The sequence below is a fragment of the Taurulus bubalis genome (assembly GCF_910589615.1).
Source record: "Taurulus bubalis genome assembly, chromosome: 18".
Taxonomy (NCBI): Eukaryota; Metazoa; Chordata; class Actinopteri; order Perciformes; family Cottidae; genus Taurulus; species Taurulus bubalis.
Genome location: NC_136606.1, coordinates 12,789,535 through 12,817,364, shown reverse-complemented (window position 1 = coordinate 12,817,364; position 27,830 = coordinate 12,789,535). Strand labels below are relative to the sequence as shown.

The 27,830-nt window shown below is 40.9% G+C and overlaps 1 protein-coding gene across 1 annotated transcript in view; it reads right to left on the bottom strand.

Moving 5' to 3' along the window:
* tpk1 (thiamin pyrophosphokinase 1) overlaps positions 1-27,830 on the bottom strand; it is a 56,768-nt gene that overhangs the window by 24,562 nt on the left and 4,376 nt on the right. The window contains exons 2-6 of the mRNA XM_079234596.1: positions 26,738-26,812; positions 19,004-19,073; positions 9,008-9,080; positions 6,375-6,470; positions 1,656-1,802 (exon numbers count right to left, since the gene is read on the bottom strand). Of these exons, the coding sequence (XP_079090722.1) occupies positions 1,656-1,802; positions 6,375-6,470; positions 9,008-9,080; positions 19,004-19,073; positions 26,738-26,812 (461 nt within the window). The remainder of the gene's footprint in view (positions 1-1,655; positions 1,803-6,374; positions 6,471-9,007; positions 9,081-19,003; positions 19,074-26,737; positions 26,813-27,830) is intronic.

The window sequence follows — 27,830 nt, the reverse complement described above, 5'->3', positions numbered from 1 at the left end:
GACAAAGACTCAAAAGAAAAACCAACAAAACAGATGAACTTTCTTCCTTCCTTCAAATCGAGTAAATGTAGCGTCACCTTGAGACCTAGACTGATTAAAACATCTCCTTGTTGTGTAGGGACTGAGAATAAACAAAACTGAAACCTCGCCGTGTCCCTAGCCATAATTTAATAAAAGACGAGAGACTTATGTCATGCCCTGAACCAGCTATAGAAAACACAACATTTTGGCATATTCCCAAAAATAGCATAATCCCATTTAAACAACTCATCTGGGAAACAAAAGCGAAAACAAACAGACACAATCCTGATTAAATCATACCATGTCTGTGACTTGGACATCTCTGATTAACTCAGGAATGAAGAAACATGCCTCACTAATTATCTAAAATGTGCATGTTTGAAACTATAAAGTAGCTTTAGGGTTATATCAGCAATATTTTCAGGTGACATAGTCCCACTTGTCAAATTAGTAAAATGGACATAAGTGGTAATTTACCTCTGGTCTTGATTTGTTTTGTGTGTGTTCGTGTTCAACTGCCTATCGAACATGAACAACTGTGTCTGAATGATTGTACCGCCGTATCCCCAAAGCTAAGCACGTAGCGAGGCTGTGATTGCATGGAATACGGGTGGTGAGGATATTTGGCAAAAGTTGTAAACACTTAAATTACAGATGTAACTGGAACAAATAGTACGGGGTCTCTCGAAGGTTGCGTTCACCTTCATGTACAGGCGTCTGCGTTCATCAGTCGCTGGCGAATTGGCCCTGCGTTGACAAACGAGCTTAATTTACCCTCACTGAAGTAAGATTAATTGGAGGTGTCGAGGTATGAAGCGGCAAATGACAACGCGCCTTTTGAATAATGACAAGAAGTAGGGAGGGAGTGCATGATAGAAGGGTTTACTTAGCGTATTACAAGGTGTCATCAGGAAGTGTGACAGTTAGTTGTTTGTCCTGAAGATTCTGCAAATAAACAACATAGGGGAAGAAAAAAAAAACAGTGTGTGTCCCAAATGGCGTCAGCTCGGCCCACTTGTAAACTCAATCAAGTGAGGAGCATGAGAAAGTGGCTGGCATAGAGGAAAAACAATTTGGGAGCATCAAAAGAAAATCACTCTCTCTCTCTCCATGCACAACAGAAAATTGGGGCATCATAAGCGCAGAGAAGAGAGTGTGTGTTTGTGGTAGCGGGGGTGCTTGAAGTGATTATTTAACAAAGAATCAAAGTGTTCAACACTCCAATCAAGGTGGAAGCAGGGAAGCAAAGCAGGGAAAAGAAAGGTTTTGAGAGAGAACAGAAAATAAAGACAAGGACTGAGGGGGGGAGGATTCAAAGGGGTAGGAGATGTTGGAGCAGGAGAGCAGAATGTTTGTGTTATAGAGTGTATATACATATGTATATAAAGATGGATCTATGGTTAGTCTAGTGCAAAGAATACATACTTTGGGTCTGCCTGTGAGTGTACTTTCAATACGCAACTTCAAATACAGATACAGCCATAATAGGCAGCATGAAAAGTGAAATACTGGGAGAAAAATTCAAGGATAGATGATGCAGCGACAAGTTTATGAGTGCAACAACTTCACTTTTTCAGTTGGATTTCACTACACCTATGGGGAAAAAAATGGTTGTGTGTTTATAATACACTCACGGGTCGGAGAAGGCATATTAGGCTAGTCCCCTGTATCATCAACAGGGGGAGTCGTGTCATGGACAGAGCGTGGTGGAGGGTCTCAACAGATGCCATGGTCTGGTCAAATCTGCCAGACAGACCGCCCAGTGTCACTATAGCATCCACCTGGAAAGACACACATAATTTAATAAGACACAGAAAAACGCCATAGTTTGATCTACTGGACTGGTTCTCTGGCAGAATGCTGCTGTTTGTTTCAATAAAGACAAAATAAGTGGTTGCAGAAAAAGAAAAAAAAGGAAACTTTTTTAAAAGTAAAAAAAAAAATGCATATATACGTGAAAAGCCACAATATGTTTTGCTCTGAGAAAGTGTGTAAAATAGACCCACCAATACAAATGTGGCAACTAATTGTGGGAAAGGAGTATGATATATACAATCTAGAATAACTGCCTCTTGTTGTCCATCAACCATATCTGTCCAAAATGTCCCCACTTCATAATATTATCCTAATAGATATTTGTGTGATAATGATTAGCCTAGTAAGTATTGACTTAGGGCTGAAAATGTGCTTTTTAAATCACGTCAACTTTGTGTCCAAGTGGGAGTTTGTGTCAAATTTGGACATAATTCTCTCAAGGTATTCCTGAGACATCGGCTCCACGAGAATGGAACCAGACAGACAAATGTGTTGACAATAATACATAGAATATGTCTGGCCTTTTCATTCAACAACAAAAAAAACAAGTATGCCATTGGGACACGTAAACATTCAAAGAAAGAAGCCAGCAAGGACACAGAGCATTGAGAGAGACCTGAGAAGGAGGACAGATAAACAATCAGTGGTAGATCATGAAGTGGATTTGGACCATTACAATGAGGATCAACAACATCAGTCCTTTGAATTAAGAGGCGGACATGTAAACAGCAGATCAGGTAAGGTGACGACTTAAACGAATTCCATTTCCTGCAACCTCACAGCTAAAATGAGGTTCTTCTTAACTTTGAGCCAGCAGTTTCCTTACATACAATATTTACATCTCCCAGCAGTTATATCCTCATAAAAGTCCCCGAGCAGTCAGGCACCAGTGCTGACAGCCCTTAAACCCAACAGAGTCTAAAGGGCAGAGGCGCTGTCAGAGGCTGACGGCTGACACACCAGCACGGAAAACGCACCCAATACAGTACCATCAATCACACTTTACGTCAGTGTTTTCACTTCAACCACATACTGCAAATAAATGAATAAGTAAACAGAATGTAAGAGGTAAATACACTTTCTATTACGGTTTCTAATGCTGGGCTGCAGCTAAACATTAGGCGGGTACAGTACAAATGAGCAGACATTGCACATGCTTCCTTCTGTGGGTTCTAACTTTGAGAATGTACAACTCTTATCTTGAGAGAGATGTGTGAGCGTTTTCTTTCTGGGTGTAAGTGTATGTGCATGCATTAGCCCACTTGATGCATTACAGCACAGGAAATAGTATCAGCTGCAAATCCATCTAAACATATTTTCTATTTCCTCTTTGCTACTTCAAGAACCCGCCAATATCTCAATGTATTCAACATCATCCGAAAGGTGAACGAGCTCCGATCAAACGTGTGCTGTAGCTCCTTACTGTACATGATGGGAACTCACTATTTCCCCAACGGGATCTGTTGTTACTGACTTCCTGCCTCAGACGATGAGGTAAAAACAAGTGCGAGGAGATTGAGGTTATTTCCACATCTGGCTGACGCCCCCACATGCAGAGGCATCACCTAAACTGTAAACAACAACACTAGGTAAACAAACGAGAGAGAGAGGGGGCAAACAAGAGAGATGGATAGAGAGGTTATGAAGTAGAACAAATGTCCCTGTGATTTAAGAAAAATTACAAAATGATTAAAACAAATCTGAAATTCACTCCAATAATCTATACAGGGAACTTTCATTCAACACTCAAAACCAAATCCAACCATGCATTAAACTCTGTACCGTCCGTACAGCTCAATTATTCCTAAAGAGGTATCTTTAAAAACAGCTCACAAATACACGCACACGCACACACACACACACACACACACACACACACACACACACACACACACACACACTTTTCATTACTCAGACAGATTTGGTGTCCTAGTAAGTATTTACAGCACCAATGTGTCACCCAGGTGTGGCTCACCGAAACGGCCGATGGCACAGAAATATAAAGCCATATCAGACTTTGGCAAATAAGGCGATACATAGGTTTTTACCTTTTCATAAGATTTATAAACTTTATTTGTAAATAAAGGGAAAATTAAGGGAATTTCCAAATGTATCTTTTCATCCACTAAACCATCTCTCCCAAATACATTGATGATGTCCTTCCCACCTTTGTTATTGCTTAGTAATAAAATAAATGACACAAAAGAATGCCCTGAAAGGACCGACAGAACTAAGAGTGAACAGTATCAGTGAAGGGTATCACCAGTCGCCATAGCCAGAAGACCTCAGCGAGCAAAGCTGAAAGAGAAAAAAGGAGCAATGACAAGAAAAAAAAGATGTTCAGTGTTTCAGCGTCTGATGACACACTAGCTTGCTCAATCTCTCGCTTCCCATCACACTTTTTGTTGTCCGCTACGCATATTAAACTCCATACAATAGTTTGAATTTGTATGTGTTCCTATTTCATGTTTGTTTAATAAAAACAAAACAAATAAAACAAAACAAAGCAGGGAAAGGAGAATCTCACGACTGAATGAAGAGAATCTAACAAGCTGGCTCAACAGATCTTTCCATACCGTCTCCTGATTGGCTGGGGTAGCCAGAGCGAGCAATGCTGAAGATGAAAAAAAAAAAAAATCATATCCACTTATTGGAGATGATGTGAACTGATAACCAGAGAAAAAGAGAGAGAAATGAGAGCAGTAGTGCTGCTTACGCCTGAAACGGTGAAGCAAGGGGAGCGAAGCTAACTAGGACATAGCTCTGAGAAGACACACACACACACACACACACACACACACACACACACACACACACACACACACACACACACACACACAGACCTGCCTTTCACAAACACATGCACAATGTAGATATGCACATAGACACGCATTGAGACATAAACACACACATAGATATATTCTCACACACACACACACACACTCATCCACCCACCATAATCCTCCGATACCATTCTTTGGGATGTCAACCAACACAATACAAGATAAATTCTATAAATCAAGCGCTAAGCTGTGCAAAGGAAAACATTCGGGGGCTAATATGTGGAATCTTAAACAGGAGCACGACGCCCTGTAACCTGCAAATCAGCCTGTTATTATTTCATCTATGTGATCATTTCAATTAAACAGGCTAAGCAGATGGAAAAAGTAGTGAAAGTAAGCAAAATGGAGAAAGACAAGGCATGATATTATACGATTAGAAAGGTTATGCTTGTATACAACCATACACTAAATTGTTAACAAAAAGGTCAAATAAGAGTCATAGTGAGTAAAGAAAAGAGGAAAAAGCCAGGTAAACAAAGCAAAAAAGTCATCATCAGCAATTCTTCTTATAGAACATCAAAAACTGATTGCCAGGCTCCTATCTCTCGCAGGCAGACGGACGGACAAACACTCAGCGTCAGTTTAAAAGGCAGAGCAAATATTAGCCGGGCCACGGAAAAAATGCTCATGGAAGGACAAAAGTGTATCCTCTCTTTAATCCAAACACCTAAAAAAGAAAGCGAAAATGCACAGCGTGACAACACGCGTGCATTTTCTTGTGGGTGCAAACACATTTTCTCCATGGTCTTTCATCAGCTCCGAGAGGTGAAGTGATTGTGGCACTCGCCAGTGATTGGAGCAACACTCAGTGTGCTGCTTAAAGATTCTGACAGCGGAGGAAATCGAGATGGAGAAAGAGCATAAGAGAGTGTGAAGAGACAGACACAGATAAACAGACAGATGTAGATAGACAAAACACTTGATTTTAAAACTGATCCTTGTTGAAATTATGACAATTCCAGGTATACCGTTCGCTATATTAGCCTGTGCAAATTTTCCTCATTATATGTACATCTGTGCAAAACTCGGCTGACGTTTTTTAATGTCAAAATGGAAATCGATTCCATCTCTGGATCCGATCTCTGAGTCTGGCTCTGAAGCAGCTGGCTGGGCACGAGGTTTTGCAATGGCTGGCAGCTTTTTTCTGAGTTTTTGGATATCCGTTTGTTTGGAAATGTTGAAAATATTACAACAAAAGTATTTAATTTTAAATCTGGCAAACCTTGATTACCCGTTGCATTTCACGTGTAGGTGTAAATGTGGCTCATATTATTCCAATGATATTTTTCCAACACTCATTTCTTTGGGGAATGTTGTGTGAGTGTGCATGTTCTCTCCCAGCAGCAGGCTGTTTTATATTCATACACCCACACACACCACAGATCTGCCCCGAGTCAACCACATTCCAACACTATTGACCTCTGAGCCGCTCATCTTAAGTAACTGAGGACTGAATGCGTTGCTGAAGGCACTAAGCTACCAGAGGCTGAGTGGAGGAGAGCTTTACTTACTTATTTAACACAGTGGAGAAAATACTGGGAGTCCTTTTAATAATAGCAACAATGCCCTTTATAAAACAAAATTCTTCCCAGGCCAAGAAATAGTCCTTGTTAACTTTTTGTTAACCTTCAGTAAAAATACATAGATTTTTTTTTTTCCCTTTAAAAACAGTGTGTGTGTGTGGTGGATGTTTACTTGTAACTGTCGTCTCTGAATTTCCTCCACCATGATCGCAAAGCACTTGGTAAAGTCTGTTAGATCCTGGTCAGCTGTTTCTATCAGATTGCACCCCTAGGAAAAGGAACAAGGGAAACACACGCAGGCAACACAGGCATAATCAGATGGATGTACACATTCCCAGATAGCAAAACAAAAAACCCAGGCCGAGATAAGGGACAGGCGATAACAAAGCACAGCAAAACCGAACGAGATAGAGAGAGGTATAAATCAGTGTTTTAGTCTTGTCTGGCTGTCTGTGGGCTGTGTTGCTGAATAATGTAGAGGTTCCAGTCAGTGGCCCTAAACTACAGCATCCAGGTAAACAACCAAACTCTGGCGTTCTCTCCCTATGTCTCCTTCTCTTTCCATACACTGCACAACTTTGCCACTGCACATGCACGCACACACAGTTCACACAAACTTGTTCGCTGTGCTCTGTTTGATCCCATCCATCCTCGCTCCCCACCTCTTCCCTCCATCCCTTGTCTCGCCCCCTCCCTTTGCGGATGCTTTTCTGCTCTCTCCTTTCCATTTATGCAGAATTATTCACCGTTTCCGACAAATCTCTGAAGGAACGCCTCAAACTTTCCCCATTGTTCTGCTGCTTAAGCATTACTATGAAAGTCTGTTCTCTCTCAGGGAGAAGCAAGTATTGCGCTTTTATTTTTATTTTTTCAGGCAACCTGTGTGATATTTGTGAAACGTGACTAATATTACAGACAGCTATAGAGCGAGGGGAAAAGAGTGAAAGCAATAAGGAGGGGGTCAACCTATATCGTTGTGTGTGTGAGTGTGTATGCGTGGGATGGTTGTGTGTGCAGATTGTGAAGTCTTGGATCTGCATTTCAAACTATACACAGTGCATCAGAGAGTTGATCACAGAAACACCGCACAAAGACAGTCCTTTCCTCGAAGGGGTTGTGTCTAAGTGATACCTTGTATGTATCACTTATTGAACCGAGCCTCGCATCTCTTCGCAGATTCCGGTTTGACATTTTGCTTGTTTTAAATTACGGAGAGTCCACTTCATGGAATAATTAGCATTTTATCTTCATAACCTTGGATAGTTTAGTGTAAATATGTACACGTCTCCTGCACATCAGAGGACTCTTAAACCAGGACTGTGTTTATATATAATAGAAGTAGAATACATCCACATCTTATGTAAAAACATAGTTTTATTGTAGTCTTTTTTGTGCATTAAGTAAAGCAAACTCAATAGATATATAATAGTGATTCCCAGTCTTTTTTGCTTGAAACCCATTAATATAAATAAATATCTCCTCGCAACTCCTCATCATAGGTTTCATGTTTTTAAGTTTTAAAGGAGCACATCAATCAAAGAGTGCTTTGACCCTCTCAGATAATTTGATTAAATTACAGTATTTTCACGAGAAGGAAGCAAAGACGTTTGATATCAGATAATATATATATATATTTTGTTATTTCTACAGGGGCACTCCTCTTGCGCAACGCAATTGTGTTGATTATATTATATAATATATGGTGTTAAAAGAGTGTTAACACTCCCAACAAGCTACACCATTATATCTTTTATATTACAGACGATTACATGACCAATAGAGCCAGAAAAGGTGTTCAAGCTGAGAGGTTCAACTGGTCATGATGGAATATATCCCCTGGAAACCCTTGCATGTTCCCGAGTTAGCAGGAAGTGAACTATCCCTATAAAATGTGATTTCGACAACAGCCAGAGGTAGTTTTTGATGACTGGGTCCGTATGCACTGACAGTTGAAACCTTGTCAGTCTGCACATTTACACCCACTTTGATAATTCAGTCTGCATGTTCTTGCCACTGCAGGTGGAACTCCTGGAGAGGCTCGAGGATACGAGCTACTAAACCCCAGACTCTCACAGTAGTCACTTATCCACTTGCCTGATGTCAACTCTGTAACCATGCCACCCACACACACACACACACACACACACACACACACACACACACACACGCACACACACATGCACACACACACACACGCACACACACATGCACACACATGTTTTCCAAGCTCAAGCTGTTGATAGTGTGTGTCATGTAGAGATGCTGAGGGTTTAGTCTACTGAAGAGTCATTTGGGGAGAACGTGTGCCTATTTTCAGGATCAAATTTATTTGCACTGCATCCTTGAAAATACTTCACAATGTGCAGCTAAACTGATCCATCAGCAACTACTTGTTTTGTAATTGTGGACTTTAAGGCAGCACAATAAAAACTAAATCATGCTCCGGGTACATTCAACTGCTGTCAAACACTGCTCTGCAAGAAGAAGATGTCTTTATAGTCGGTGTCCCTTCGGACCAGATGCAGAAAGATGATTTATTGGGAAACAGAGAAGTCCCTGCTTGTGTGGACAAAAGTGCAAATCCACAATCAATGTTGGAAAAGTAAACTTCCAAATAAAGTTGTCGACATGTCAAGGAGTCACGATGTACATTTTAGGCTAAAGGAGTTTTATCCGTTCATGTCTGCAGAAAGTCCTATTGCTTTTTGTTCATGTTTTAGTGTGTGTGTGTGTGTGTGTGTGTGTGTGTGTGTGTGTGTGCACACCTGTAGATCTGAGAGTGTGTGCAAGTTGTGTTCCACTCACCTTGTCTCCATAGAATGCTTTGACCTCGGCAGTAATGGAATCAAAATCCCCACTGATATAGTCGGGGAGAAAGCTGGATGTGAGGATAGAAAGAGAGTGTGAGTGACAGAAGGAGAGGGTTACGATCGCAAGAAAGACAGAGAGTGTAAGGCAGAGATAGAAGAGAGAAGGGGAGAGAGGACATCGGGGCATGTGTCAGCTCTTTGATCTGTGCAGCGAGGGAGTGACGCCGCCGGGGGAAGACGAAGAGACACGGAGAGTGACAGGGTGATTCTCTGTGGCAGTGAGCCTGTCTCTCTCTCTCTCTCTCCCTCCCTCACACACACACACACACACACACACACACACACACACACGGCTGACTGCCGAGATCGATGTGAAAGCACACGCACATACACAACCAATTTCTCTAGCTCGCACACACACAAATAAACAGAGCATGATGTACCTGGTGTTTGTCAGATATTGGCCGGTTCCATTACACTGAGTGACTACTTTCTCCATTAGAGCCGAGAATCGGTTTGATTACGACAGGTCACAGTGCAATTTTATTTGATGTGAAACATGTGCTCAATCAACGCAACATACCGTAGGAGTAAATGGTGAAGTAAGTTAATACAAAAAGTCCACGTGTCTGTTTTTAGGAATAGGTCTATTTATATGGACTGCTGATATGTGTTCGAGGACAAAGGAGTAAAAACACTACAGACATGTGTGCTGCAGAATACTTCAGGTTTTGAAGCAACAGTGACAGTCAACAGTACTAATAACCACATTACTATAAGCCAATATCATATTAAGTCCGGTTCTATGATGTTTCTGGTTTGAAAAATACATTTTTGTCAAGGGTCAAATGAGTTAAAAGCTGATTTTCGTATAGACTTTATGTCTCTATAGATCTTCTGTCTATCTTCCTGATTATGCACCGGTATCTCTATATCAACATTTAAGAGTTAAGCTTTGTTTATTAGTGCATGTTTCTGCGATTTTAAATTACTAGAAAATACATTAGTAATAAGTAATGAGCCGAAAGAGTACAGCATATTAATATTGACAATTATTTCACAGTTAGTATACATGACACAAATGTAATTTAACTTTCATGGTGGTAGGAACACTGAACTGCTCGGTTTGAATAATTGTTGCTTGCTCATGTAAGGCCACTGTAGATGCACATTTTTTGTACAACCGATTATAAAAAAATTACATTTATTGGCATGAAAATGAATTCACACAGCCCTACTTCCCCATGGTTTATGACCAGAAATGCCTCTCAGAAAACAGGCACTATGATCCCAAAATGAAGTCAGACAGAATATTAGTTGTTGACTTCATAAACCTGGCAGAAATTCTATGTTAATACATGCAATTAAGAGGATTACAACAGAAAACTAAACTGGGCTGGAGGTTTGGGAATATACGTGCATGCGGGTGTTGCATTCTGAAAACAAATAACACACTGTATTTTATTCATACAAATACAACTGTCTTTTGAGGCAGCCTGCATTCCCAAGGTGTAGAATTAACAAGGTCTCTAGCAGATATCAATGAAAACAACCAAAAATCATATAGCCACTACTGAGTGGAACCTTCCTGTCAGAAAGAGACAGATAGCTCTCTGTTTATTCCATTTATGTGTGTGTGTGTGTTTATGTGTAAGAAGCAGGACCACGAAGGGATGCGGTTGCCGCTATCTAGAGGCATTAACAGGTCTGACATTACGATTTCATGGTTGGTTGGGTGGTGCATTTGTTTGTGTGTGCGTGTGTGTGCGTGTGTGTGTGCTCCTCAGCAAGAGGCGAGAGCGATGTTCCGGTCGGTTGAAGAAAGAGATACAGAGGGATTATTCCCTCCCTCCCTACTCAGTGTTCCCATTCACACCAAAACGATACAGCAAGACAAACAGAACAACAATTGTATCCAATCTCCAGTCTCTCTCTCACACTCACACACACACACACACACACACACACACACACACACACAAAATCAATCAAGCACAACTCACTCTGGACAACAAAATGCGATCCAGGTAAAAACTTCCCTTGTCCAAATAAATACATTCACATGTACTAAAGTGTACACATGCACACACTTTGCACAAACATCTGCAAATAAGAAAGTACACACAGGCACATGCACACTTGTTATAATGCAGGAAGTCACAATTGCATCTCTATTTAAAAATAACCTTCATGTGACAGATGGGACGAGACGTGGCACTGCGCCTGATCAGGGCTTTACACACGCACACACACACACACACACACACACACACACACACACACACACACACACACACACACACACACACACACGCACGCACAAACACATCCTGTTGTGACCTGTGTGTGTGACTCCATCGGCTGATAGTAATTGACCAGACGAGGTTCTAAATTCTGTATTTGTGTGCGTGTGCGTGCAGCGTAAATGCTGTGTGTGTGTGTGTGTGTGTTTGTGTGTCTGCGCGCTGTGTCTGACAGTCTTCACTTCCACATTAATATTAACTGACACTTTAATTTGGATAGGAAATAGAGCATTTTACCGCCAGTTTGTCTGAGTACCGGGTGGCTGTGTGACCTTTGCCTGTGTTTACGTGTGCCCCTCTCTCTGCTTCCTCTTTGCCTGCCTCCTCCTTTCCAAGCTGCCTTGGGAACCGTCTCGTGATCTCGTCTCATTTTTGCTCCGCAATACTTACTTTTCTATGTAACCGAGGTAATTTCCGTCATCCGAACCACTTCATTTAGATTAAAAACAATCGCTTCCACTCTCTTATACATCCTGTATTGGTTTCCATCAAATTAAGCCTGACCATTCTATCATATGACCACTTAACTACAACAGAATGTTTAATTTGTATTATCTTGCTCCCTTATATCTTTAAACATCTCCTGAATCACAGCCATGGACACTCTTCTCCCTTCTCTCATCTTTCAGTACTTAAGGAGATACAGCTCTGATTACTCCTCTCATCTCCCAATCAGAAGAACAAGCCCAGTGAAAGGGTTGCAGGGATTATTTTGGGTGACATAATTAACGACAATAACAAGCTGAAAGCAAGGCACTTTGACACGTTCTGCTCTCTGACTAATGGGACTACTGATAAACTAAGGCACAGACACAAAGTGACAAATTCCCAAATGAACTCTGGACAAATGACAAGTAAATTTGACAGTCCTCTGTCAGAAGAAAAAGTTAGAAGTAGCACAAAACCTCTCGGGGAAGGTTGCGGTTGGATGGAAGATGTTTGCCCGACAGCATTATGTCTCTCCCAATGTCAGAATTAAGTTTAGAAACCATCAGGATATATTTTAAAAGAAACAAAAAACAGTAGTTTAAGTTGTATCAACTTGATTTAAGTTAACTTCATTATGTTTGTTATGGTCATGAGATACTAACAGATGACCTACTTAAACGAGGAATTGTTGGTGTGTAGATGTGAGGTGTACTTGCTGGAGATAATGATGAAGCAGGACAGACAGTTTATTATCTCCCTGCAACAAAGACTAATTAGAAAGACCTCAAGGCACATGTGAGCTCGCCTGCATGCTGGTATATGTTTACCATGCTTATGTTAATTTGAAACACTTAAAAAAAGGCTATTAAATTGCCAATGGTTGGATGCATATATGAATGTGGAAACATGTAGGTCGTGTGTGTTTGTAGTAGCTTGTTCAAGCAACAATGATCCTGGGATTTTGGATTAATCCCAAAGTTAATCACCTTGACGGCCATAGGCTGTCAGACTAATAAGCAGACATTTTCATAACTCCTTATGCCCTAAACACACACACACACACACACACACACACACACACACACACACACACACACACACACACACACACACACACACACACACACACACACACACACACTTTTTTAACTCTCAGAATGACTCATCGGACTCGAGATGATGGGGGGGTAATTGTAATTAATCTTAATTGTTACAAGACAGACTTATTCAAGATCAAAAGTGCAAAGCCTTCACTTTGAAACGGAAGGCCCAGTTCCCCATGCTCATCAGCTCTTCTCAGCAGGTCTATTTCCAACACAGAGCAATAAACACAGGGGGGACTTTTCAATCAGTCTAGAATAGACAAACCTCACTTGGAGCAGAAAAACATATCAAGTGTAGAGGGAGAATATTTGGGCTTAGAAAACTGAAGAAAACTAGCTTGGCTGTGAGCTTCTTGACAAAAGATGAAATGATTATGAAGAACAAAAAAAAAATAATAGCAGTTAATTACAGAAGATTAAGAATTGGAGCATTGCTAACAGAAAAGACTGCAGGTGACATTTCATACAAAACCTACTGAAGGTGCAACAAAGACATCATAAATTAAACAAGGTACCCATTTGTAAAATGACAGCATATTGACTGATTCATGCTAAGTGTGAAATGAAAAAATAAATATAAAATTGTAACAGCACTGAGAGCAATTAGGAGAATGAAGTCCTTTCTTAACAGTCATCAGCTGATCCCCGAGTCTCTCAAACCCCCTGCCCGGGTTTCATTTGCAATGTAATCCTCTTAATTGCTGGACTGTGCCCCTGTTTTTAAGTCCAGCAGTTAGACATGCAATTATTTGACTACAGCATATTTGTAGGGAGCTTTGAATGGATTATAAAATGAGTTGGATACATGTAAAACCCTATTAAATCTATGCTAAACAGATATAAACATATCAGCCTCAGACATCTTTGCTAACCCATATGCATATTAAGTCAACCCACACTGGGTCCGAACCACTGACCTAATTAAAATACCATCATCACCCACAGAGCCATTGGTCTGTCTGGTGAGCATAGAGAATAGAAGGCGTGAGATGGGAATGAGGAAAGATGAAATGACAGACAAATAGAGAGCGACTGCCGGATATATCTCTGCCATAAAGTCTTCTAAAATAAGTAGTCCTGCGCTTGACAATTTCATTTGCTTAGCAACAGCATTATCTTCTCTGAACCAAAACGCAAACACAATCATATGCCGACACAACAATGCTCTGAAAATCTCTTCCACATATACACATGCTGAGGCAAACACTCTTAGATCCGTGCACGCACGCACACGCGCACACACACACACACACACACACACACACACACACACACACACACACACACACACACACACACACACAACACTCTGCTTGTGGACAATTGCCTCGTCCCACACACCCCTCCCCGTTCACCCATCTCGACTTCTTATCCTCTCAAGAGGATTTGATTAGATGCACAAATTAGACCAAATGCTATTTCCATTTAGAAATAAGGAAGATCAGGATACATGAGCACCAGGCGGTCTCAACGCCAAGGAAAAAGCCCCAATGAAAGCTATATTAGTGCATTCCTTTGACTGATGACAGTTATATTGATGGAATGAAATCCCTTCCTGATAATATGCATAGAGCACAAGTTATAGTATGAGCAGCTATTCAACCACTACCTGTAGAGAGGGCCGTGTCCTTGTGCGAGGCTAATGACAAAAAAGGGAGAAACCATGACGTAATGTCACATAACATTAATGTCCAAACTAAACACATAATAGAAAAGCTAAACAAAACTTTACTTTAGATCAGTGCAGTCTTCAAATTCCCCAAAACCTTGTCGAGACCCACATTCACCTGAACCCCAGCTACTCCTGGTACCTAGGAGTCCTAGCCTATACTAAATGATCTTTTGATCTAAATGGCTTTTGTTGGATTTGGATTTTTGGTTCGCTGATTGTGCCTGTTTGCCAACCTCAAACTAGAGAGGTCTGTGATTAAAAGTGCAAAACATGTGAATATATGCATGCATGTCAATGCTTCTTGTCTGGTGCTAACAATACAAAAATGAAGGATAATAAAGGAAGAGGGAAAGGCAAAGTAAAAGCCATTAAATCTAGAGAGACAAAGCATGATTGGATGAGCAACCCTTATTCAGGAACAATAATGGGACTTTGAGCAATTTCATGCAAGTATGTAATAGTAGTACTTTAGAATCAGTACTGGGAAAAGAACAAATTAATGACAATAATTTATAATAACTGAGCAACTTGAACAGAGAGAGCAGGTGCACACACATCAGCCATGTACTGTGTATCATCAAAGAACACATTACAGAGTAAAGAAACAGTGGGAAACAGGAGCATACATAAAAGTCAACAGAGATGAGAAGAAAATGTGAGAATAACAAAATCATATGGGGTGTGTGTGTGTGTCTGTGAGAGAGATCACTGATCTAAAAAAAGATGCATAGCGATTTGATACAATTCAAGTTTCATCTTGACTTTGAATGAAAATGTAAATATGCTTCATTTGTCTTCGACCGCCCCACAAAGGGAAGTTGAATCCTTGACGTCACTCATCACGAGAGACAGAAAGCCTTAGCCTGACGTGCCCCCTCCTCTCTCCATCCTTAACGGCTTAATGACTACCATTAAGCCTATTTTGACAGAAAATGACTTGTCTTCTAACAGTGGGAGGCCGTCCACCCACTTTGTTCCTGCGGCAGAGCAGGACGCTGTCGAGGCTGACCGGAAACTTTGTCAACGCCATTCATTTGTTGTCCGCGTTCAGATTATTTATTTTCTCACGGAAACACACATTCACGGGTCATTGAAAGGCTATCACTTTTGTCAGGGGGGTTTGCCATCATTTACGTTTCAAAAGAAAATCTTTAAAAAGATTGTAATGCTACAAATTTCAATTTTGGTTTGTCCTCCAAAAAAGCCAACGTCAGGCACAGTTTCCCTAAAGGCAAATGAAATGTCTTGATTTTCCTCCACAAATCAGACATAATTTAAATCTCCACTAGCATAATGTCAGCACGCACACTGTGAAGCACTTTAGCTGGGTTCTCTTTTTAAAATTGGATCTCCAAAGCCGACGTGTTAACCTGCAGTGAGGAAGCACAATGTGTCAGCATAAACTTGCAGATGTTTTTTTGGGGAGGGGGGGACTGATCCTTTCATGAGTCTGTTGATGTGTCAGCTCCAGCTCAGACGTGGGACTGCTCTACACACTGCTCTGCATGTATCCGACAAACAAAATATCCCACTTATGATTTTTTTTTTAACTGAAGTTTTCAACTGTGATATCTGTGGAGGAAAAATAAAATGTCCCAGTACTGGTTTCATTTGGAAACCCACACACACACACAATAACACAAATAGACACAGGCACAACTCTGTTCCATTACATCTTTACCTTGGTTTCAATATATTATGTATCGAGCAATCTCATTGTAATTTTTGATAATCTTTAGTATCCTTGTTCTTCTACTGCATCTCTCTTATACCTCTATTATATTGCATGCTGCTGTTGTCTGTGTTGCTGCTGGTACTCATAACGCCTGGCTTTGATTGATCACTTGCATCTCCTCCTTTCTGTAGTCCATTACTTATGGTAATGTGGGTTAAACACATCTAAACATGCTGGTGATTGATTTACGCATCACCTCCATAAACATCCGCTTATTTTTTTTCCCTCCTCCCCTTCCTCCGGTATCCAAACCCTCCCTGTATAACGTATAACTTTTCCGTACAGCTGCAGTTTGTGTTGGGAGCAATGGGGCTATAAGGGAGGCCTGGCTGTCAACTCCACTGCACAGGCTGCTGACAGCACTCAGAACTGGAGGGTAAGAAAATGAATACGCTGTGTAACAAGCAGACTCTGCCAGCAGGCCAAACAAGCTCACACTCTCAGACTGAGAAACATGACTGGTTTTATTTTGAAAATAAATAAATACATGTACATGCTCGCAGACACACAACACACATACAGGTTTGTTGTAATGTACTAGTGAGGACCTTGTCTCCAACAAAAACCTTAACTCAGGGGTGTCAAACATACGACCCGCGGGCCATATCCGGCCCGCGGGATTATTGTTAAAATTGCAGAAAAAATGAAAGAAAGCTGAGCTGGGTCTCAAACCACTGATTGAAATACGGGCACCCTAGGGCTGTGCAACCGGTATACCAGTCTCAGTTGTGCATACGGTATGAATTGTTCACATACCGTCATACCGGTCGCCACTGTTTGGCAGCAGCAACATTTAATGTTCACAGGTTGAAGCTGAAGGAGCAGCGGACCGAGCTACTTATGTCTCATGTTAACTCCTTTGACTCAGGGTGTGCAAAAAATGACATCGCCAAAAGGCATGCTGGGTAAATGGCACCGCCCACACAGGAAGACTTTTCTTGTGAAGGAAGAAGTCTTTTCCTGTGCAGCACAGTGGGCGGGCTTTACCCATCATGCCTTTTGGCGATGTCATGTCTTGCACACCCTGAGTCAACTTATATCCGTGAGACGTAAGTAGCTCAGACCGCTGTAAACGTATCTGTGACTGTAAACATTAAATGTTGCTGCCGGCTGAAGAATGACAATAGTCGTTACGGCCGCGCATGCGCCACTAGTATCAAGGTATTCCCCTGGGTCCTAAATCCCTCCAGATTAGCACCCTATGTACCAATCAAAACAGCTGCTGGCCAGTTGCGAGCGAGTGGTGAATAACGATGGCGGTGACGGTCCTTTTCGACGTCAATAAATTAATGTGTTTATTTGGAAAAAAAAATGCCGTGATATACAGTGAAACCGCTAGAATCTTACAAAATACCGTGATATGAATTTTTGGCCATACCGCCCAGCCCTAGGGCACGCTATACATGACCCAGAGTCAGAATTCATTAGACCACTGACATTACTATAAATATTGCTCAACTGCGAGGGAATCTGCAGAGGAGAGCCCAGGCAGGTAAACAGAGGGCTGATGTCTGAATTTTTGGTCTTTATGTTTCTAGTTTATTGTAAAAATACCTTAAAATAGGGTTTATCATCCAAAAACCTTCACCAATGATTTAAACATAGAGAAATATTGTCATTATGTATGCGTTAATATGCTGTGATTTTACTGGTCCGGCCCACTTGAGATCAAATTGGGCAGCATGCGGCCCCTTCACTAACATGAGTTTGACACTCCTGCCTTAACTCTTCGTACGTGCAGAGTTAAATCTAATCTTACATTTAATTATAACATTAACTGTGCAAATTATTTTCCATCTCAAAGCATCAGTTCCTTTTGGAGACCAATTGCTGTTGATTGAGCATCCTATATTGTTGTATAAAGCAGTTGTTGGTATGCAGTAAATCCGATAAAGTGAGCATCATTGTGCCATTTCCTCAAGTGGTGGTGTTCCAATAAATGGTTTTGACTTTAACAACATGGCCCGTTTGACTCGGCAAACATGTGTGATTGATAGCAAATCATGCAGAGCCTCTGAACACAGTAAATGTACTGTTTTTAGTAGATCTGCACAGCTGACATACACACTCACTTTATGAGACTAAATCAGCTGTAAAACATAAAGGAGTTCAGCTTTAAACTGACAAGGAGAAGTTGGCCCACTAAATAGGTGTGAATGAGCCTAAATGACACCCCTTTGCAAATGTGTCCTCACCTCAGATGTCGACAACCTAAAATGGTTGTTACCACGATCTATTTGCAACAGGAGGCACGTAGGGAAACAAACACAGACACACATGGCATCGCATTCACACCCTGACAAAATACACACCCATGCTCACACTCGGCGTGTTAATGTGAAAGCCTCAACACTTCCGGGACACAGTGAACCCCAGATCCATCTCTGTCCTGACAGCAGTCCTCCATTAGCCACACACACGCGCATACACGCGCACACACGCGCACACACGCGCACACACGCACGCACACACGGTTGCAGAACATACAGTACTTTATCAGAAACAGACACACAATGTTATTACACAAGCAGGCTGCATTTTCTCACCTGAAACACACACACGAAAAAATGCATCCAGACACAGAGTTGCTGAATGCACAAACACAATGCTATTGAATAGTTTTTACTCAATAGCATTGTCAATGTAATCCTCTTTCTCCCAAACGTGACCAATCAGATGCATGCACAGAGGAAGACATAAATGAAAACACAAATTAAGAAATGCAAATGTGAACACAAGGCAGACTCACCCGTCTCTGTCTCCAGCGGTGGTGTTGTAAAGGTGATTGGCAGCTCCATCAGCACATGCCCTCAAGAGAGCTGCAGAAAGATAGACGGGGAGATACTTCAGCCTGTGTAACTGAAGGTAATTTGTTGTAGATAAATAGTACACCTTACATTCACTGGAGACACATTCCTGCCCTTATATGACTAAGTTACTGTGACCCAGTTCCAACTGGTGTAGTAGTACCACAGTAGAGGTGAGCTCACGGTGGATGAACAGAGGTATGAGGAAATGTGACCGGCCATCTATGAGTGCAAGTTGCACAGGGTGTAAGCATTTTCAAAGGAATTATCAAGAAAAGCTCTTGTTTTCCTTATCTTCGGCCAAAGAAAATAAAAGGTCTGATCCGAGCAATGAATCAGAATCGAGTTCGTAGGCTTGAAGTGTGAACATAACCAAAGATGAATGTTCTGTTTCTTTATACGTCTGACATCAGAGCGCTGAATGCACAAGAACCAATTTACAAAAAAGGGAAAAATATAACAACAATGTGCAATTTAAACACAGCACGAGATTGGACACCAGCATCAGTAATACCAAGGCTTTTGTTAAACACAAACCTTGGTATTACATCTACCACTGCAGGTCCAAATTAGTTTTTAAAAGAAAACTACTTTTCTGCCATATAAAATATAACAAATGACACACGACACAGACAAGTAAATTGGATTTGACCCTTTAAAGGCAAAGTAAGTGAAAGAGCACTTATCTTTTCTGATTTTAAAAACAGTCAAATTAGGTGGTTATTTCCCATTCTTAAAATGGTATTCAAGTTGCACTAAATTAGATGCAAACTATTTGCAAATGTATGCTCTTTCATGGCCACTATTCTATTTAAATTGAACAGGCGGCCTATTTCTTTTAAGAGTTCGGGGCTCTCGTGTTGCACACAGGCGAAAAACGTCAAAGTATCAGCTGTCGTTTTCTACTTGAATCGAGTTCAAAACTAACTAAAGTCTGCACAAAAGAGGCGATGGGCAACTGTTGTACACAAAATTTCTGTCTCATCGGCTTTCTTTCCTCAAACCCATCTTTTAGTGTGCATATACCTTCACGCATGTCATTTGTTTGGTTGAACAAAAACCGTAGAGTAATACAATAGGATATACTATAAATCATTTTCGACTTGTAAACTGATTGCTGCACATCACAGACATTAATTAAATATTAAAGTTTACAATTCTGTTCTCCAGGGTGTACACTGTAAAAACGAGAAACCGCAGTACTAAAAATATAGGCTCACCTACATACTGTAAATCCACATTCTCAATCTGACTTCCTTTGTCTGGAGTGCTTAAAAAGTGGGAGAATGAAGACAAATTTGCATTGATGTAAAAAAGACACTCAAGGCAGTGCTTTATTCACAACCCTCACCACCTGCTGTCGACGTCTCACGTCAAGAAATGATTGGAATGTAAATGACTCATTATCTCTGACAGAGTGCAAAGGCTGAGAAACTTTTCAAACAGAGAAACTCTTTTTTAAGGCGGCTGGTGCCAGACTGTGAAGATATCAGTCATTATCTGTGTACACACACACACACACACTTTCAGACTTATGGTTCTAGTACAGTTACTTCTATCTGTCAATCATTTACTCAGCTCTGTTTGCACGGCATGCGATTAAAAGACACACACACACACACACACACACACACACACACACACACACACACACACACACACACACACACACACACACACACACACACACACACAGTACATTGAAGAGGTTTGAAGAGATTCTACAAAGTGCGGCTTTCAAGTACCAACATCATAACAACCTTTCAAATACTATCTGACATTTGTATCATTTCCCATTATATGCATTTTATCACCATATTGTTGCCATATATTCATTCAGAATCTACAGCTGCTTTCAAACTGTGGTGTAATAAAAAAAAGAGGCATCGGGCAAACCACAATCTGCATTTCATCATAAGGAGACGTCGGCTTGCTATGATAAGCAAGGTCCCTTCGAGTATGAAAGCAGATCTCATAAATATCAATGAGGGATCGTTTTTCAATATCTTGTTTACATCAAAACGTCTTTTGAAATAATTTCACACTGTTAATTTATCATTACATTTACTTGATGCCAGGATTTCCCACAGCATTTACAGTCATGACATACAAACTGCCTCTGCTAATGTCGGCATTACTACACTTGTACACTTGGTTTACACCAGCTGTCAATCGGTGGAACAGCATGACACTCATGCAGGTGTGCAATACAAACAAAAAGGGCACATAGGGTAAGTACAAATATTTCTCCATAGCACGACCAGTAGTAATTCACCAGACTGACATTAGTTTGTTCATCACTACTTGGACACGTGTTTTATCCAATACAGTTTAATCGTAATAAGTAATTGTCTATAAGTTGTATATCCCAATAGGTTAAACTGTCACAGTAAAGCATGCTGCCTTGTGTCTAGCTTCAGTTGTTATTGTGCTTGCGTGTCAAATAGTCAAGAAGTGTGCTTCTTCTACCGCTTTAAGATTGCCATTTCTGACACAATTTTCAACAATCGAAATTCACACAAAACACTTCTTCAAAAGATAATCTTCATTGTAAAGAAAATGCCTGTGGGAGCCTCCGTCTTTCTCGATCTCTCAACATTAAAGTTGTCTTCATCACAGTAGGCCTAAATGGCAAAAAAGTGGGTGAAATGAACTTGAGGAAGATTATCTCCATCTGCACTTCATTCACGCAGACAAATACAACTACTGTCATTCTCCCACTGAAAACTATGAATTGCTGGCTGTATGAAGTGAGCCGCAATTGTGGAGTCAACAGCTGAACTAACGCTTTCTCCTCAGAGCATATGAGTCTAACAAACAAGCTCAACAGAAAAACCACATAAAGGCCCAAAGCTGACTTATGAATTCTGACTGTGATATTGTGAGCTCAGGGGGGACAGCAGGAGCAGTAAGTGGCGATGACCTTGTAAATTAACTAGCCATAATAATCCCTCCCTGCAGAACCAACTCCTCCTGCCACTCATTCTGCTGGATGACAGATATGGTGGGCAGGAAATAATGCACTTCCACACACACAGTACTAAACCTGTCATTTCAGTGATTTTTGCTCTGGAGTTTGATGCAGGAAAGATGCATGTTCTTGCAGAAACAGAAACACACACACACACACACACACACACACACACACACACACACACACACACACACACACATACGTATATTCTATAGCAGGCCAGTATTGATGAGGTTAGTGGTGAGGATTAATACCTGTCAGGTTGGGGCTTTAGCGCTGTACAGGAGAGGGCAAACGGTCACAGAGGGCGGTGAAAAGATTATTATCCTTATTATGATGCCTTGATGCCCTCCCTTCATCTATCAGTCCACCTCTCCCCATCCACTTGTCTTCCTGTCTCCAGATCCAGCCTGCTCTCTACAACAATTTAATTCATTTCCTGCACATATACAGTACATATATTTTTTTCTTTTTCTCGAGCTCCACTCGGTTAGTCTTTATTCTTACGCTCTGTCCCACTCTTTGTTATTCCTCGGGGCAACATTTCCCTGGTTCTTTCACTCATTTTTTGTTTTCACAAACAGCCTGACGACCTTTATCCTTTAATCCTCGCGGACGACTTTCTCTCTTTGAATTCTCGACGCACCTTTACGCTGTCTGACATGTGTGCTTAAATGCTAAAGTTCGGGAAGTGCGTTTGTGCACGTCAACGCACTGCTGATAAATCACCCAACCGGACTTGATTGCAAGGCTGATACTCGACTGGCTGATGGGTGATCTTCATAATCCTGAACTTCAGAAAGCTGCTCCACGTCAACAAATGATGAAATCAGGCACAGGTATGTGTTTTTTCTTCTTCCTCCTGCAGATAGACACATTCACTGATTGCTTTATTGATTTGCTTGTTTGTGTTGTTACACGGAAGTAAGTGAAGGATCTGTAAGTAGGTAAATGAGTGACTGATTGACTGAATGAACAGGTGAGTGGGTGACTGACTAGATGAGCAAGTGGGTGACTGATGGACTAAATGAGTGAGAGGGTGCGTGAGTGAGATAAGCAGCTTGATCCCAGTGCACAACATCACACTCGGCACGTGTAAATGAGCATTCCCTTTGATCAGTGTTGCGCTCTCCCAGCTGGTATGGCTCCTTTGCTCCCTGCTGCTCTACCTCTCCCACAGGTGATGACGGGGCCCAAGGGCAGCACATCAGAGAACCTGAGAGTCTGTGTGTGTGTGTGTGTGTGTGTGTGTGTGTGTGTGTGTGTGTGTGTGTGTGTGTGTGTGTGTGTGTGTGTGTGTGTGTGTGTGTGTGTGTGTGTGTGTGTGCGAGTTGTCTGAGGGTGGAGACCTGGCTACGATGCCTCCAGGTGAACAACCATCTGGAGAGTGACACACGCTGAGACACGCTCATGCGCACACTCACAAATCCCATAAACAACATTAAAAATACATGGCCTATCAAGTGAGGAATGATAAACTTGCTAAAAGTGTGTTTACCAACACACTGCAAGAGATCTTAGATCGGCCATTCATGCATCCTCATCATCATCATCATCCTGTCAAAACTTCTTCAAGTCCCGTGTGCAAAACTACCAAGAGCAAAACTGATCAAGGAAGCTTCCCAATTTCGGAAATCCACACCACAGCATTGCTTGTGGCGCTTAAGAAACCACCAAACATCTCTCTGAAACTTTATTAAATAGCCTTATATAAGAAGGAGCAAATGTCATATGACGTTAACAAGCTGCATCACCCTGTCAGAGAACACGGACATGTCTCTCTACCTCACAGCGGTGACAAAATGGTGCAGGTGGATGGTTTGATGCAATGCTTTACTTATGATTCTTGTTCCTGAACTACAGGCAAGTATTGACTGGGATGAGAAAAATAAATAAAATAAAATATCAGCAACGAAATTGTATTCGCTCCCCAATGTAAAATGTAATCACTGGAGTATAACCACATCAGTTAAACTTTGCTGGTCTGGTCACATTGTGGATATGAAAACAAGGAAATTAAATGAAAAATATCAATCTCCAAACACTGTTGAGGGTGAATTATAATCAACAGGGCGTGAAGACTCTATTACCAGTCTAATATCTCTACATATAAAAACAAACACATAATTTAAGTTGGATATTGTTTGCACTGTCAAATTGGTGTTGGAATACAGTTCAAATAATATAACTGCAATTTTCTGAAAAGCAATTGTACTGTGCAGATCTACAGAATACTGGCCTTTACTCTAGAAGCACACTGTAGGACTTTGATCAGTGGCATGGTCAACGAACCGTTTCCATTTTAATTTAACATTAACCAATATAGTCTTCAGGAACTGTCTAAGTTTTTCTTCCTTTAAATTCAATATGTTTGATTGTTCTCACTTAATTAACAATCCAAAGGATCTTTATCTTGGGGTAACAGGCAACCCTTGGTGTGAAATCAGATGAGGAAACTGCGTTGTCGAATGCCGTCAAACATGTTTCTAGAGGTCCTTAAGTACAAAAGCAAAGATCTCAGGCGCCTCTTGGGGTTATTTCTAAATTGATAAGAATATCAAAAACTGTAGTAATTGAAATTCAATCTGATAATCTAATCTGATATAATCACACATTTGCCTTCAAAGTTACTTTGTGTCTTTACTTTTCCTGATTGCATAACTCCATGTATAACATTTGTCATGATTTAGTTTGCCGACAGGTTTTGTTGTTGTTGTTGCTTCACAGTCTCAGCATCAAAACGGTTGCGACTCAGTGATCCAGGCCACTTCTCTCCACTACGTCTTTGATAAAACAACTATGTGCCTAACAAAATCAGCATTTTGGCTTAAGTTATTCTTGTTCATTTCGCTCCGTTTCTGATCAGTCCACCAGATTTAAAAGACAAACACAGTTGTAGGATACAGATTCAGATGACAATGTCTGGTTTAAAGGCTCAAAGTCAGCTTTGCATATTTAATACATCACAGCCAAGTAACACAACCAGTATGCACCAATGTGTCTCATGAGCAACACATCAGGGAGTCTGGAGCTTCCCTTTCCTTCAAAAAACTTTCTTATTTCATCTTTTAACAATGAGCCTTTGGAGCATGCATTTATGTTTGTCTTTTACTCTGTTAAAAAAAAGACCTTGGAGTATTCAAGAAGCAGAAGTAAATCAAATGGTTATTTACATCCTCTAGTTACTACAAAAAAAAAATGGTTGGAATCTAAGGGACTTCCTTGTTTGATCAATTGTGACCAGCAGGTTGCTGACGTGAAAGAGAGTGAACACAGTCCTCCCTGCCGTCGACAATAAACATCAAAATGCCCCAGGTCATGAATGTTACTACAAAGCTGCCGTTTGTATTATGCAACGGGTGATGAGCGTTTGAATATGAATGTACGACTCCTGTCCTGCTTGAAATGTTCTCCCCTTTTTCACAGAAAAGGACAATAGAGTATGCCCTATGTGTTCATACCACTAACTAGATCCGGCCCGCGGGATAATTGTTAAAATTGCAGGAAAAAAATAAATAAATAGCTGCGCCTGGGCTCAACCCACTGATCCTCTGGTCGTAAGACGGGCATGCTAACCATTGACCCACAATCGCAATTAATTGGACCACTGACATTACTAAACATATTGCCCAACTGCTAGGGAATCTGCAGAAAAGAGTCCAGGCAGATGATGTCTGAATTTGTGGTCTTTATGTTTCTAGTTTGTTGTAGAAAGACCTTAAAATAGGGGTTATAATCCAAAAAGCTTCACCAATGATTCAAACACAGTGAAATATTGTCGCTATGTATGCGTTATTATGCTATGATTTTACTGGTCCGGCCCACTTGAGATCAAAATGGGCAGTATGTGACCCCTTAACTAGATCATTTCCACTCTGATGCAGTGTAAGGGTCTTGGGTCCACTGGGTTTGTTTATATCGACCTTGTCACTCCCCCGCTGAGTGGAGTGGACACTCACCACCACTGCCTGTGTTCACATTACTTACCAACCAATTATCTGTAATGAATGTACACACACTTGAATGAATCCGAATGGATGTGCTATCCTTGTTATCTTGAGACCTTACAAAAAGAGTGCTTTCAGCGATTTTTGAAGGAATAAAAATGTGTAGTGTAAAGCAAAGGGTTCAGTGCTGTGAAAGAATGACCTTTGGAAATAATAAAAAATAAAGTAACTTTTAAGTAGCAATATAGCTCCTATTTGATCACATATATTTCAGGTTTATCTGTTAAATGACGCTGTTTCAACTGACATTTCAGCTTCAAAACTCATTATGCCATTTATTCATGATAATAAAAACTCAGTGTCTCAGGGGCAACAAAATCATGCTGACTAGTCAAGCTGTGAATGCAATGAAAATGTTACAAATGTTCTACAGTATTATAATTGTTTTTCAATTGTATCAATTGCCCGGGTCCTACAGCCACAGGAGTTACGAATGAAACATGAAGGAAAGTTTTCTGCAATAGAATTGTGTCATCTTTAACTTAATTAAAACACTTCTCACAGGAAATGAGGGCAAAGAGGGGGCATTTTCAATGACATGGCAGTAATCATGATATTGCACAGTGAAGGCTACACAGTCCAGAGAGCACAGTCCCACAAAAAAGCAACAGGGGAATAAATGCCAAGTGCAACTCTATGCAGATGAGATCTAGGTGATTTTAAAGAGGCTTGTGTCGGGGATGTGTGAGCTATACCTTTACTCCAGAGAATATGCAGGTGGTCTTTATTTAGAGGCTGGTTCAGAATAATCAGACAGATCCTCTGCATGCCTGCACAAGAGGGGGAAAAGGGAGACGTATGAATCAAAACCAATCAGGTAGAGACACTTCAGACGATGGAACATAATATCCACATTGCAAAAACACAGCACATCATTATAATGCCTGTTTAAAAAAAAAAGCCTATTTCATACAGAATGGCGGCTGCTGTTTATGGCACAGAATCTGCTAAATAAAGAACAAAACTAAAACAATGCCGTGATAATGAGCTCATTATCACGTAGACAGGAAAACAATCAAAACAGAAACCATTCCAAACAAGTCAGGATGTTGAACGTTGGTTGAAAGTTCAAAATGTTTCCCCACTCACACATCAAATGAGTGGTTTGTTTGCCGCAGAAAATAACACAACATAAGTAGTAGAGAGACTACAGGCGATGTCTATCTAAATTATGCAATCATTCATGGACAAGGGCCAAGAGTCAAAGTCCTTCATAGGAGTTGTTGTTGGGTGTCTTTAAAGGAGAACTGCACACACACACACATCTCACCAATGCTCATTTGAATAGTTTGACCTTGATGACACGCCAGCGGTACCTACATGGCAACACAGGGAAGCCCATTCAAAAACCACACAACCAAACACAACTTGACATTCCACAGCTTATAATTTTCCTCTCAGTGTACCTCCATGCGTCTTTGTCAAAGTTTCTCTCCCAAGGTGCATCGTTTCACAAATCCATTTCCTTTCTCAACCCCCCATCCCTCTTTTCTTTCGCTCTGCTTCTCACGCAGATCCCCGGACACGTTAGAATTGTCTTTCTTCTGTCTGCAGGAGATGAAAAGAATATATGATGGAAAACTCTGCATTCATTGACAAAATAAAAACAGAGCTGCTAGAAAAGCCTTAATGGAGCACAGACTGAAGCACAAGCTGCCTTTCCCTCGCCTTAACACTTAGCCATTCCACTGCATGCTCATTTATCTTTCACTCATGTCTGCCCTCATGACTGATTTCTCATCCATTTTTAAAGTACTTGCCCTTTGTAGCGAAGCCAAAATGCCATAT